This window comes from Eubalaena glacialis, chromosome 9 (genome assembly GCF_028564815.1).
Source record: "Eubalaena glacialis isolate mEubGla1 chromosome 9, mEubGla1.1.hap2.+ XY, whole genome shotgun sequence".
NCBI classification, from domain to species: Eukaryota; Metazoa; Chordata; class Mammalia; order Artiodactyla; family Balaenidae; genus Eubalaena; species Eubalaena glacialis.
In genome coordinates, this window is record NC_083724.1 from 4563384 (window position 1) to 4576005 (window position 12622).

Sequence of the window (12622 nt, forward strand, 5' to 3'; positions counted from 1 at the left end):
GAGCAACCTCCCGCCAAAGCCTGCTGGCCTGCTCCATGCTGACGGTTGGCAGGCGGCACTGTCTGATAAACTTATCAGGCCAAACCTGAGCACGGGCCGCTCAGCACAAGCCTCTGTCTCAGATTTCCCTCCTCCTGCCTTCCTGCAGCCCCCCGGCCCCCGCCATTGGAAACCCAGGCCCTGCCCAATCCCAGCTGGACCCCAGGGAGGTGGGAGGGAACAGCCCTCCACCAAGACCAGGAGGAAGAGCTGGGTGTCCAGTGTCTGGCCCACTGCTCCCAAGCCAGGGGTTCCACCTTAGGGGTCCCACCCCACCTGCCACGAAGGAGCCAGTGGCCCTGATGGGCTTGCACATCCTTCTCAGAATTACTGGGGATCTCCTAGGTGCTGGGTCCTAAGCTGAGTGTTAGGACTGGACACAGTGTCTGCCGGGAGGTGGCTCTCGGGGTTGGGGGTTGGGTTCAAGAGAGCCAGCACTGAGGAAGGAGAAAGGACACTGATCCCAGGAGCTGTGGAGGGCCAGCAGCTTGGAGGGAGGAGTGGAGAGGCAAACCTCAAAGCAGGGAAATAATATTCAAGTAGAAGGAGTCTTTTTGTAATGCCAGTGATAATGTTATCGTGCGCGCCCACGACAGAAAAATACAACATACACGCTGAAAAGGAAGGAGAAGAAAATACGCAGCCCCCTTTGTGCAGCCCTTGTTGATATGCTGTTCTTTATCCTTGCAAACTTCCTTCTGTGTGTGTAATTAACAAAATGGAATCATATGGTGTATACTGATTTTAAACCACTTTTTCACTTAAGATATCATGAACAGCTTCCTATGTTGATGCACTCATTCTGCAAAATCTATTTTCTGTTCAATTTTTTTTAGTAAAAAATACACACACACACACACACAAATCCAAGTCTCTTTTATAGATAGCATTGAGGGTGAAATCAACCCTCTTTCCCAGCCCCCAGAAGCAACTGCTATCAATGGTTTGATGGACCTTCTTCGGATTTGTTTCTCTAAGCATCTACAAATGTACGTTGCGCTGTTTTTACAGAACCAGCACGCAATCGTGAAGCAAGCGTTTCTCACTCCACACCAGCACCCAGGCCCCTTCTGGGTCAGTCCTTGTAAAGCACACTGGCTCCAGGGACTTCCCTGGTGGCACAGTGGTTAAGAATCCGCCTGCCAATGCAGGGGACACGGGTTCGAGTCCTGGTCTGGGAAGATCCCACATGCCGCGGAGCAACTAAGCCCGTGCGCCATAAGTACTGAGCCCGCGTGCTGCAGCTACTGAAGCCCGCGCGCCTAGAGCCCGTGCTCTGCAACAAGAGAAACCACCGCAGTGAGAAGCCCATGCACCTCAACAAAGAGTAGCCCCTGCTCGCTGCAACTAGAGAAAGCCTGCGCGCAGCAATGAAGACCCAATGCAGCCAAAAAAAAAAAAAAAAAAAAAAACAGTAAAGCACACTGGCTCCTCTTAATGGCTGCTTGGAAGACCATTGTCTGGGTGCACCATCGGTCACTTAGCCAATCTCCTCTCCTGGGAGGTTAGGACGGTTCCAATTTGTTTTTTCCATTTCCAACAGGCTTCAGAAGATGATCTTGTAGCTAATCTGTGGCCCATTCACGACTACTTTTCTTTCACACAAATTCCTAGGAGTGGAATGGAGGGTCAGGGGGTGAGCACGTGTTGAAAAATCTATGCACTTGTGGGACTTCCCTGGTGGTCCAGGAGTTAAGACTCTTTGCTTCCAATGCAGGGGGCGCGGGTTCAATCCCTGGTCGGGGAACTAAGATCGCACATGCTGCACGGCCAAGAAAAAAGAAAAGAAAAATCTATGCAGTTGAGCTGGGTTTCAAGGGTTCAGGGGAGGGAAGAGGGGATTTTAGAGGAGGGAACACCGCGGGCAAAGGGTGGGAAATGGCATCGGGAATTCCCTAAAGGCCTTTTGGGGAATAACAGGAAAGACTTGGCTTCCTGTCCAGAATGCCAGGGAAGTGGGATGGTGCGGCCGTGATGGTCTCCTGTGCGTCCTCCCTCCATCCCGGGGGGCTCCCCTCTCTGACCAGCCTCAGCAGGGAGCCAGGAGGAGCTCAGGGCAGCTGGTGCCGCTACCATCCGCAATATACTGACTCAGAACCTGGCTTGGAACCGCCTCTAGCCCCCAGTGCTCCCGCTGGGCTCCGCAGACCACACCGTGAATCCACCATGGATTGTCTTTCTGAAGCTCAGCTCCCTTGTCTCTTGGGCTCCTCCCTTGGTCCAAAACAATCAATGGCTCGGGTGCCTTGGGAAGGTTCTTCTGGGTCTTGGGAAGATTCTTCTGGGTCTTGGGTCTCTCCTGCTGCCCCTGGCCCGTGCCAGGCTCTGCCCCAAGGTGTGTGGCCCTCCCAGCTTTGGACGCTTCTGGCCGGCCCAGACTCTTCATCATTCTCTGGTCGTGTCTCTTCTATCCCCTGTCCTCCACCCTCACCCTTTTATTCGTCCTGCTCCTTCCCTCTGGAGTAGCCTGTGCCAGCCTGAGGGGGAGCCCGTCCAGGGCTGGGAAGGTTAGGTCATGGCCAGGGGCCAGACTTGATTCTGCAGGTGATGGACGGAGGCACACTTGGTGAACTTTCAGAACAGGTCCTATTCTTCTAGATGATCCAGAACCCTACATCCTTCCACTCTCCCCACTGCCCCAGCACCCAGGCTCTGCCACCTCCATTCCCCCATCCACGCCTTCCGGGCCAGTGCAGTCAGCTCTGGGCGGTCACGCTTGGGGACAGGCTGGGGCCAGCTCAGCCACCCGTGTGAATGCCTGGGCTGACCCTGGGAGGCGCATTTCCATCCTTACCAGTGATTTCCTTGGAGGGCCGCCGGGCATCTCCCAGAATGTCCCTCAGGGGCTGGCAGGGGCCTGGAGATGTTGCCTGAAGCTGACATCATTGGCGGGACATTTCATCAGAAAATGAATTCTGGTGTTGGTTTCTGCGCCTTAAGGTGACTGGTTTGTTTTCATATTAAAATCCTGGTTTCGTTACTCACCGTGGGGCATATCGATCCCACGGGTGGAGTTACCGGTGCCATCCTGAAACCTCACTTTCTCCACCCGCACCCCCCAGCCCTCAGCTGCTGGGTCGGCGCCACAGGCCGGCAGCCCCTCGTCTCCCCGTACAACCTCAGAGGCCGCCACTGCCTCTGCGTTCTGCGTAAGCAGAGTCCCCTGGAGGTGTGCAGTCAACCCCACAGTTCTGGTAGAGAGGTCCCTAGGCTGGGCGGTCAGAAAACCTGGATTCTGTGTGATGTCGCTGCCGACCGCCCGTGTGACTGGGGCCACCGCTGCCCCCTCCCTGGGCCCGTGCCCTCGTGCAGCAAAGGGGAGCCACGGGCAGGCTTCACGGGGCTGGACGGGGCCTCCCGGTTCACAGGCTGGGACCCGGATGCCGGGAATCTCAGACGGGGGGTGGGGAGTGGAAGTGGAGAGGAAAGCTGAGGACGGTGACTGCACTCCCTCCGGTCACAGACAGCAGCTGGGGGCCCCGCCGCACCCACTGAGTTGGGCCCCCGACCCCAGCATGATGAGCGCAGCCCTCGCATCCCGCAGGAGATGGGACTTTGACGGGACCTCTGCTCCCATTGGCGGGAACGTTGCCGGTGGCCTGTGGGCTGGCGCCAACCTGCAGGCCTTCTCCAGGGCCGCCGCTCTGTGTGCGCAGGGCAGCCCATACTTCCTGTGACCGCCCTGTGGTTCCTGCAGCTGAGGGGTGGGCGTGGGGAAGGGACAGCAGCCTGGATCTCCCCCTCCACGCGGTGCCGACTCTCCCCGGGGAAGCAGGTTCCCCCCCCACCATACCTGCCCACCCACTGGCCCCCTTTCTCTGCAATGTGTGTACAAATGGGGGTCCAGCCCCGCTGCTCTGAGGCTGCAGGGCCCTCCCACCGTTGTGGGCACTCAGTGGAGGGGTTGACACACTAAATCCTGAGCTCCCAACCTCAGCAGATGAAGAAAGACGCATTGTCTGGCTGCACTTCCTTGCCCCGCCCTGCTGCAGAAGTGGCTGAAATCCTGATATTGGTGTGGTTTTGTTTAGCAAACAAGGAGCATGCAAAGTAGCTCCTCCATGCGTGTGTGTGTGTGTGTGTGTGTGTGTCCGTCCATCCTCTGGGAAGTTCAGGCTCACTCCGGGTTCAGAAGCCCGGGTGAGCCTGGCCCTGTTGTGTGGCTTTGGGCAAGTCCCTTCCCCTCTCTGGGCTACACGGTCCTCACGGGCAAGAGGAGGAGGGGGGAGCAGGTGTTCTCCAAGGCTCTGGTGGCTCTGGTGGGTTGGCTGCCAGAGGCTGTCTTCCTTTGACCTCGAGAGTGAGGCCTGCAGGACAGGATCTGAAAGCCTGCTGAGGAGACCAGACCACCCTCGTATGCAAATCCCGAACCTCCACCCCACCCTCTGCACACCTGACAGGTCTGTGTAGGGGAATTCTTTCTAAAGTAAACAGGAAGAGCCTTTGCAATGAACTATACCATGGGGTCCTGCCCAGCCAAACCCAGAGCCTGGGAGTCAAGGGATTTACCATTCCTTAAGGATCCTCAGAATCCTCTAGATTCACAGCGGAAGAGAGGAAACATCTGCAGGTGTCATTGGGAGGAAACGTAGACAGAGACTCAAAGAAGAAGAAGACTTGGATCAGATATCCTGATCCCAGCTCTGTACTTGCTTGCTGGGTGACCTTGGGCAAGATGGCCAACCTCCCTGAGCCTCAGTTGCCCACTCTGTAAAATGGGATAATGACAGCTCCTTTGCAGAGGGCTGCGTGGGTTAGAGACGGTATATGGAAACCCTGAGCCCAGCTTGTTACCCGGAAGGGACTCATTCAGAAGTGTTCATTGTGGTGGGTCAGGGACGGGCTTAGTGCTGAAGGCTAGAGCCCAGAGGGAATTCCTTCTAGCAGAGCAGAAACTTACCCACAGATAACTGCCAGTCCAGATTCAGTGGGTCCTGAGCTGTAAGCAAGGAGCCCGAAGAGCTCAGTGTTTAGAAGCAGGAGAAGACCTCTGGCTGGAATGACCAAGGGAGGCTTCATGGAGGAGGCGGCATTTGAGCAGGCCTGTAGGATGGGCAGGATTTCAAGAGGGCACATTCATGGCCTACCAACACTTACCCTGTGTTAGGCCCTCCTCACTGCCGTATACTCATGGCCTCAGGGGATCCTCCCAGTAACCCACAGGAAAGGATTGCTACGTTTACCATTTTGCAGAGGAGGGGGCTCAGCCTGGAGTCACCCAGCTAGTGAGGGGCAGCACCAGGCTTAACTTAATCACACCTGCAAAGTCCCTTCTGACGTATAACATTCACAGGTTCCAGGGATTAGGACGTGGATATCGTCTTTGGGGGCCATTATTCTGCCTACCCTGGTGATTCCATTAAGGACCTTGAGATGGGAAGGTTACCCCAGATGACCCAGGTGGACCCGATGGGATCACCAGGGTCCTTGCAAGAGGGAGGCAAGAAGGTCAAAAGCAGAGGAAGGAGGTGGGCTGATGGGAGGTCCAAGTGACGCACTTTGAAGATGGAGGAAGAGGCCACAAGCTGAGGGATGCAGGCGGCCTCTAAAAGCTGGAAAAGATGAGGAAACAGAACCTCCCCTGGGGCCTCCAGAGGGAACCAGCCCTGCCGATACCTTGACTTTTAGCCCCGTGAGACTCATTTTGGATTTCTGACCTCCACAACTGTAAGAGAATACCTTTGTGTGTGTGTGTGTGTGTGTGTGTGTGTGTGTGTTTAATGTTCTGGCTGTGCCCCTTGGCGTGTGGGATCCTAGTTCCCCAACCAGGGATCAAACCCACGCCCCTTGCGTTGGAAGCACGGAGTCTTAATAAGTGGACCACAGGGAAGTCCCCCTTTGTGTTGTTTGAAGCCACCGAGTTTGCGGTGATCTGTTAGAGCAGCCACAGGAAACTGATACCGCCCCAGCTGCATCCACCTTGCCCTTGCCTGGGGTCTTGTCACACGGGTCTCTCATGCCTCTGTTTCAGCACTTTATCAGTTTGGTCTCCCAATGTGTCTGTGAGCGACTACAGAGCTTTCTATGCTTTTCAAGCCTCCCCACCATCCCTCCCCAAAGCCTCAGGCACTAGCTTGCACCCAGTACGCGTTTAAAAAATGGTGGCGAAATGTAAGTAAATCTGTGTCTTTTATTTACAGCTGTTGAGAGGAACAGGCTTTTGACAGCAGTAACTGCTGGTTTCCCCGTGGTCTGACCGCAGAACTGGAACCCCCGTGGCCTGAGTGCCCGTCAGGAGTGGGGAGCAGCCAGCACGTTGGCTGAAGCAGAGGGGTGCTAGGTCTCCCACTGGGGCAGGAGACAGCTCTGACCATCCGTGGCAGCCAGAAAGGGGCCTGCTGAAAACCGAGCTGACCAGATCCCAGTGAGCAGCAGGCAGGGGGAGGATTTCTCTGTGGGTCCCAGCTCTGGTCTGTTCTTGGCATCGCTGTGCACCTGGGGCTACTCTGGCCTCCTGGGCTCTGCCCCGGGGGAAGGCACCGAGCTCTTAGACCTGTAGACAACATCAGCTCAGAAAAGACCCAGGTGCCACACTTTGCAGCAGGAGAATTGTTGGTCCAGAGAGGGAAAGTGACTTGCCCGAGGTCACACAGCAATTTCGTGAGTCTCAAAACAAGCTTGATGAGTCCCGTCCAGCGCTGCCTCCAGGAGACTGGGGATCTGGGTGTGTGAGGCTGGCCTCCCTCCAGGTGACACAATCTTGGGGCAGGCTGGTCAGGAGCTGGGAGCGGGGACAGCCTCACTTGAGGTTGTGCTGGCTCTCGCGGTGCCGCCGCAGGTCCACTTTACGCTGGAAGCCCTTGGTGCACAGCTCACAGCTGAAGGGCTTGAAGCCCGTGTGCTTCCGGCTGTGAGTGATGAGGTTGGAGCTCTGGCTGAAAGCCTTCCCACACACCTGGCACTTGTGTGGCTTCTCACCTGCGGGGCGGCAAGGACGGGGTCAGGGCCGTTTGGACCAGACCTGCTGCCCCAGTGCCCTGCAGTTGTTCTCTGGAACCTCATTATGTTTTATCGCATGTTCGCTTTAGAAAATAATTAGAAAAGGGAGACAAGAAAAATACAACTCTGACCACCCAACCCCTCGGCCAATTGTATCCCGGTTTTAAGGCAGGGACTGGGTCCACCTTGTTTATCAATGAAGCCCAGCACCTGGTACAGGGCCCTGCACAAAAGAGGCACTGGCTAACAGCTGAGGAATGAATGAATGCATGGCTGGAGGGATGATGAATGAGGGACCAAACGGGGAATGGGTGAATGAGTGGGGGACCAAAAGGGTGAGTAGCAGCATGAATGAATGAATGACCAAATGGGAAATGAATGAATGCGGGAATGAAGGAATGAATGGCTGGAGGAATGAGTGAATGAAGGAATGACGAACGAAGGAGAAATTCACCTGCTGGTCTCACTTCTACACACAGATTATCAGTGTCGACATTTTGCTATTTCCTTCCAGTACTTTTTCTAGGCATTAAGTAGCACGGCGTGTCCAGCCCTCCTGTTGGAGGGGGGTGGCCTCCCCTGTGTAACCTGACACCCCCATCCCTCCTCACCCGGGTCCTAAAGCCCGCACCTTTTAACAGTGAAAGGTGGGGTGTCCGGAGGCTCTGTCTGGGCCCTGGGGTGGGGGGCTTGGTGGGGGCGGGGTGGGGGGAGGGTCGGCGGACCCAGGCCGGGGAGGAGCTCTGCCGGGGCAGAGCGCGGGCCGCGGCCTCACCGGTGTGGATGTAGGTGTGCTTCTTCATGTCCGACTTCTGGTGGAAGCGCTTGCCGCAGAACTGGCAGGGGTAGGGCCGCGTGTCCGAGTGGATGAGCAGGTGGGTTGACAGGGTAGACGAGCGCTTGAAGGCCTTGCCGCACATCCGGCACTCGAAGCTGCGCCCCTGCCGGAGGAAACGAGGCCCCGGGGGGTCAGGCGCAGGTGGGGCCTCGCGACCCGGGACTGCCAAGCTGGGCGCGGGACTGGACCCGGCCGGGATCCCCTGAGGAACAGGACACTCCATTGGGGTGGCCTCGAGGATGGGGCCCAGGGACCCCCATTCCTGCCTCCCAGGAGGGGGCGAGGCCTGGCTCCTGAGTGGCCTCCTATTAGGGGATTTTCCCTTGTGGTCTGTTTAAGCGGCTGAATTATTGGGGCCCAATTCTGGCTTCTGCCTCTTACTCATCACGTGACCTTTGGCAAGTCATTTAACCTCCCTGGGACTCAGTTTCCTCATCTGTACATTGGATCGTTATGGGTAGTGACCTCAAAGGATCGTTGGGAGGATTGGAGGTCGGGAACTGAGCTGGCAACTGGCACGTGGTACACTCTAACCATCTTTTCCTGCTTTTCCCACCTGAGCTTTTATATCTACCCAGGTGTTAGCAACTCAGGTCAGTTTCAGGTGCTTTCCCTGGAATGGGATTCTGAGGAAGGGATTTCGGCATCAGGTAGGGCTGAGTGGGATGAGATGAACATTTAAGCCTGACTTCAAGATTCTAAGAGTCAAGGGTCTCAGAGGTGAGAAACCTGTCCTGACCACCCAGGATGTCGGGTCATTCCTCAGCATCACAGACATCTCGCTGCCCCCGAAATCCCACCTGAGCTCCTAGCCTCTTGCAACTGTACATGAAGCCAGCTTGGTCCATCAGGGACTCAGATGTGTTAAGGGCGGGTGATGGAGACCCAGATCAGGGCGGCAGATAATGAGGGCCCACCGATCTGTCACCCTCAGGGGCACAGAGAGAGACCCATCGAAGCCCCCTAGGCTTCCTGGGGGGGAGCACAGAGCAGGAGTGAGAAGTGAGGGTGCTGCGCTCAGCCAGCTGCCCACCTGGGAGTGGACGTGCGTGTGCTGCTCCAGGCTCACTGCATGGCCGAAGGTTTTGCCGCAGACGTTGCAGGCGAAAGGCCGGGTCCCACTGTGGGAGCGGCGGACGTGCACCTCGAGCCCATGTGGGGTGGAGAACACCTGCAGGAGGGGCAGAGCATGAGGCCCCGGGGGTGCCGAGAGGGAGAGGGGCCGGGGTCCCACCTCTGCACCCAGCTCAGCCATAGGGGGTGTACAGGAGAAGGAACACTGTATTGCCGATTCTCCTGCCATGTGCTGTGTGTCCTGGGAAGGTCCCTTTCCCTCTCTGTGGCTGGCTTTCCTGTCTATAGAATGGAGTCTGGGAGGGGGCATTTGGAAGGCCCCTCCTGGCCCTATCTGGAGGCTGAATGGCGGTTAAAAAGTGGGAGTTGGGCAGAGCCAGGTTTGAATGCTGGTTGTGATATCTACTTGCTGCGTGCTATTGGGCAAGTGACTCAACGTCTCTGAACCTTAGCCCTTCGTCCACCTCCCGGGGCTCATGCATGTCAAGTGCTCAGCACAGGGCTCAATGGATGGTGATGAGGACGAATGTTGTGAGTCCTTGATCCCACCAGAGGACCCAAGAGTCACATCACAGGGGGCACCCAGCTCTGAACACTCGCAGCTGCCAGGGTGCTGGAGAGGGGATGCAAGCAGGACCTGAGAGCCCACCCGCATCCCGGCCACCCACCTTGCTGCACTTGATGCAGTGGTATGTGTCCAAGCCCGGGGAGTAGTGGAGGCTAAAGTCCAAGGGCGGCTCGGTGCTGGGCACCAGAGGGCTGCCATACAGGCTGACGGAGCGCTCCAGGAAGGCAGACTGCATGGTGGAGGGGGCCTGCTGGTAGCTGTGGCCGTAAGATGAAGCCAGGGCATCCCAGGAGAATCTGGGCTTGTAGAACGGGGGTGAGTCGGAGGATGGCGAGTCCCCATCTTGGGGTCGGGACGTCACAGCAGGCCCCTCTGTGGAGAGTGGGACATATACCTAGTGGTGACATTAAAAGCAGGGCACCCACTCCCCTCCACCCTCCATTGTGACCTCATGCTGAGGCTTTGGTGTGTAGCCCAAATTATTTACTGGGAGGTGGTCTGGGTCCTCACTGTGGCTCCTTGGCTTTTCAGTCAAGAAATGTGCCCCAACCCCTGCAGAGTGCCCACCTCACCCACTACGTGGGCCTGTCCAGCTGCTTCCTCTGCCCCACCACACAGAGGCTCTCATGTGGGAATGAACTCCCCGTCCTGGAGGGATTCAAGCAGAAGCCTGAGAGCCCGGATTGTCGATCCTCCCTGACTCCACAACTCCAAGGGGCCCTGCTTCCACAGGCCCATATCCTCCATTCCCCTTGCACCCGCTGGGGGGTGGCGGGGGTCCCCTGCTGGGTACCTGGGGTGGAGGCCATCCTGGTCATCAAGCTCTGGTCCAGCTCCAGCTCCGGCTCCCGTTTGAGGTCAGTCCAGTCCAGGCACTGGTTTGGGAACAGGGTGCTGAGGACAGGGTTGGTGCTCAGGACCTGGTCCCTGGCCACTGTGGGGAGACAAGACCGTCAGACTTCAGCTCTGGGAAGTCCGGAGGGACTGGGGGAAGGAGGGGCACCAGAGAGAGACCGCTGCTGCCGCCCCTAGATGCGCACGCTCAGCGGTTCTGCCTAGGATGGTGGGAGCAGCGTGGAGGCCAGGAGGAGACCCCCGCCCTCCCCCCTCCCCCCTGCCCCCCCACCGAGGAGAGCTCACGGACCAGTCTCCGTTTTTCCGAGCACCCACCCTCAGCCCTAGATCAGCCCTCTGATTACGAGTCACACGTCAGCTGCTGAAGACAGCTCCAATCAGGATGCTCTCATCACCCCCATGGAGTGAGAAGAGATGGGTGCATTTATTCATTCATTCAACCCACATGTACTGAACGCCTCCTGTTTCCAGACTTGGAAGAGCGGCTACTTCCGGTGGGATGCTGCTGCCTCCCCATCACGTGGGCAGGGAGTCCTGGTGGGTACAGCAGAAGGCCAGCCTGGGCTATGACTCACCAGGGCCAAGGGCAGGAGGCCAGAGGAGCTCATCCTCCTGGGCACGGGGCTGGTGGTAGGTGTGAGCCTTCTTGCTCTTTACCAGGAAGGAGCGTGGCATTGTCAACGGGTGCCCCACACCTACAGGGGGAGAAAATGAGACAGTTTAGGCAGGACAAGAGGACGATACTCTTCTGCATTTTAGGACCTCCTCCTAAAATCAAAATCCACTGTCCTGGTTTGAATAGTGTCCCCCAAAGTTCATGTCCACCCAGAATCTGTGAATGTGACCTTATTTGAAAATAGGGTCTTTGCAGATGTAATCAAGTTAAGCTGACATCACACTAGGTGTGGAGAAACCCTAAATCCAATGTGACAAGTGTCTTTATAAGAAGAAGGAAACTTGGACACACAGACACAGACACGCGCAGGAAGAAGGGCCACGTGGAGATGGGGGCAGAGATTTGGAGGGATGCGGCTTCAAGACAAGGATTGCTGGCAAGCCAGAAGCTAGGAGACAAGCCTGAAACAGACGCTCCCTCAGAAACTCCAGAGGAGCTGACTTTGCTGACACCTTGATTTTGGATTTCTAGACTCCAGAACCCTGAATGAATACATTCCTGTTGTGTTAAGCCACCCAGTTTATGGTATTTTGTTACAGCAGCTACAAAGCCTAGTGTCCCTCACTCCTCTCTTGCTGGAAAACCAATACACCCACTTCTAGAAAACCCCAGGTCAGCCTGCTCCTGCTGCATGCCCTGAGTTACACTGGGAGCAGAGAAGGAAGGGCAGGGGTACCTCCATTTGTGAAACACCCTGGACCCTGCACCCAGAAAACTGCATCTGCATCCCGGTGGGGTCTGCATTCAGAGGCCACGGAAAGTTGTGGTCTGAGCACAGGTTTTGGAGTCAGATGCTCATGGGTTAGAATCCCAGCTCACCCACTGTGCAATCTGGGGCAGACGCTTAACCTCTCTGGGCCTATTACCTTTTCTGTAAGATGGTAATCCAGGTTTATGGTGCTGGTGAGTGCATAGTATGTGCTCAGCGTCTGTCAGAGAGGAGCCTGGCAGGTGGGCTGCAGCGAGGGGGGCCACCTCAATCGCACATCCACGTTATTGTGCAAGTTGGGTGCTGATGTAGCCAGAGCGGGGCTGCACCTTGTCCACAGCTCCAGCCCAGAATCTGGTCCCCAGAGAGGGAGGGGCTTTTTCTCTCTCCTCGTGGGTGGAGGGGATGGTTGAGGTTGTATGTGGAGCTCGAGGCCCGAGAGGACCCCACTGGAGGCCTGAGGTCATTCTGTGCACAGGGAGGAAGAGGCCAATGTCCACCAACTCTGGGGACTGAGCACAGGGCAGCCCAGCCCAGGCCCGTCACTGAGCCCACGGGTCAGCGGGGCGGGGAGTGCGGAGCTGGACCAGCCTGGCTACCCGGTACTCTTGGCTTCTGGTGCGGAGCCCTCTGGGGCAGAGAGCATCTCCTGCCCTCCGCCCCACCCCCCAAAATGTTTCACATCCCTGCGCCCAGCCATGAGGCTCTCCTGAGGACTCCCAGGAGACAAGAGCATCTCCTGGTGGTCCTCTCTCCTCCCCACCCTCATGCCACACCCAGGCAGAAGTTCAGAGGAAATACTCAGCCGATGCCGGTGCTGATGGCAGCTCTGCTGGGCCCATTCCCCAGGCCTCAGAGGAGGAGTCCCCCACTCCTGGGCCAGCCCAGGCACCAGGCAAGGCTGCAGGCGTGATAGGGCCAAGT

General features: G+C 57.1%; 1 protein-coding gene across 3 annotated transcripts; it reads right to left on the bottom strand.

The window, feature by feature from the left end:
- Positions 1–6778: 6778 nt before the first annotated feature.
- GFI1B (growth factor independent 1B transcriptional repressor) lies at positions 6779–10988 on the bottom strand. Of its 3 annotated transcripts, none has more exons than XM_061200890.1 (6): positions 10889–10988; positions 10252–10392; positions 9559–9830; positions 8850–8987; positions 7754–7919; positions 6779–6957 (listed from the first exon to the last, which is right to left on the bottom strand). In XM_061200890.1, the coding sequence occupies exons 1-6, from the start codon at positions 10986–10988 to the stop codon at positions 6779–6781; spliced, it is 996 nt and encodes a 331-aa protein (XP_061056873.1). The 3 variants fall into 3 exon arrangements, with proteins under 3 accessions (XP_061056873.1, XP_061056872.1, XP_061056876.1); XM_061200889.1 differs by having other exon boundaries at positions 7754–8018; XM_061200893.1 differs by lacking the exon at positions 8850–8987.
- Between the last annotated feature and the right edge of the window lie 1634 nt (positions 10989–12622).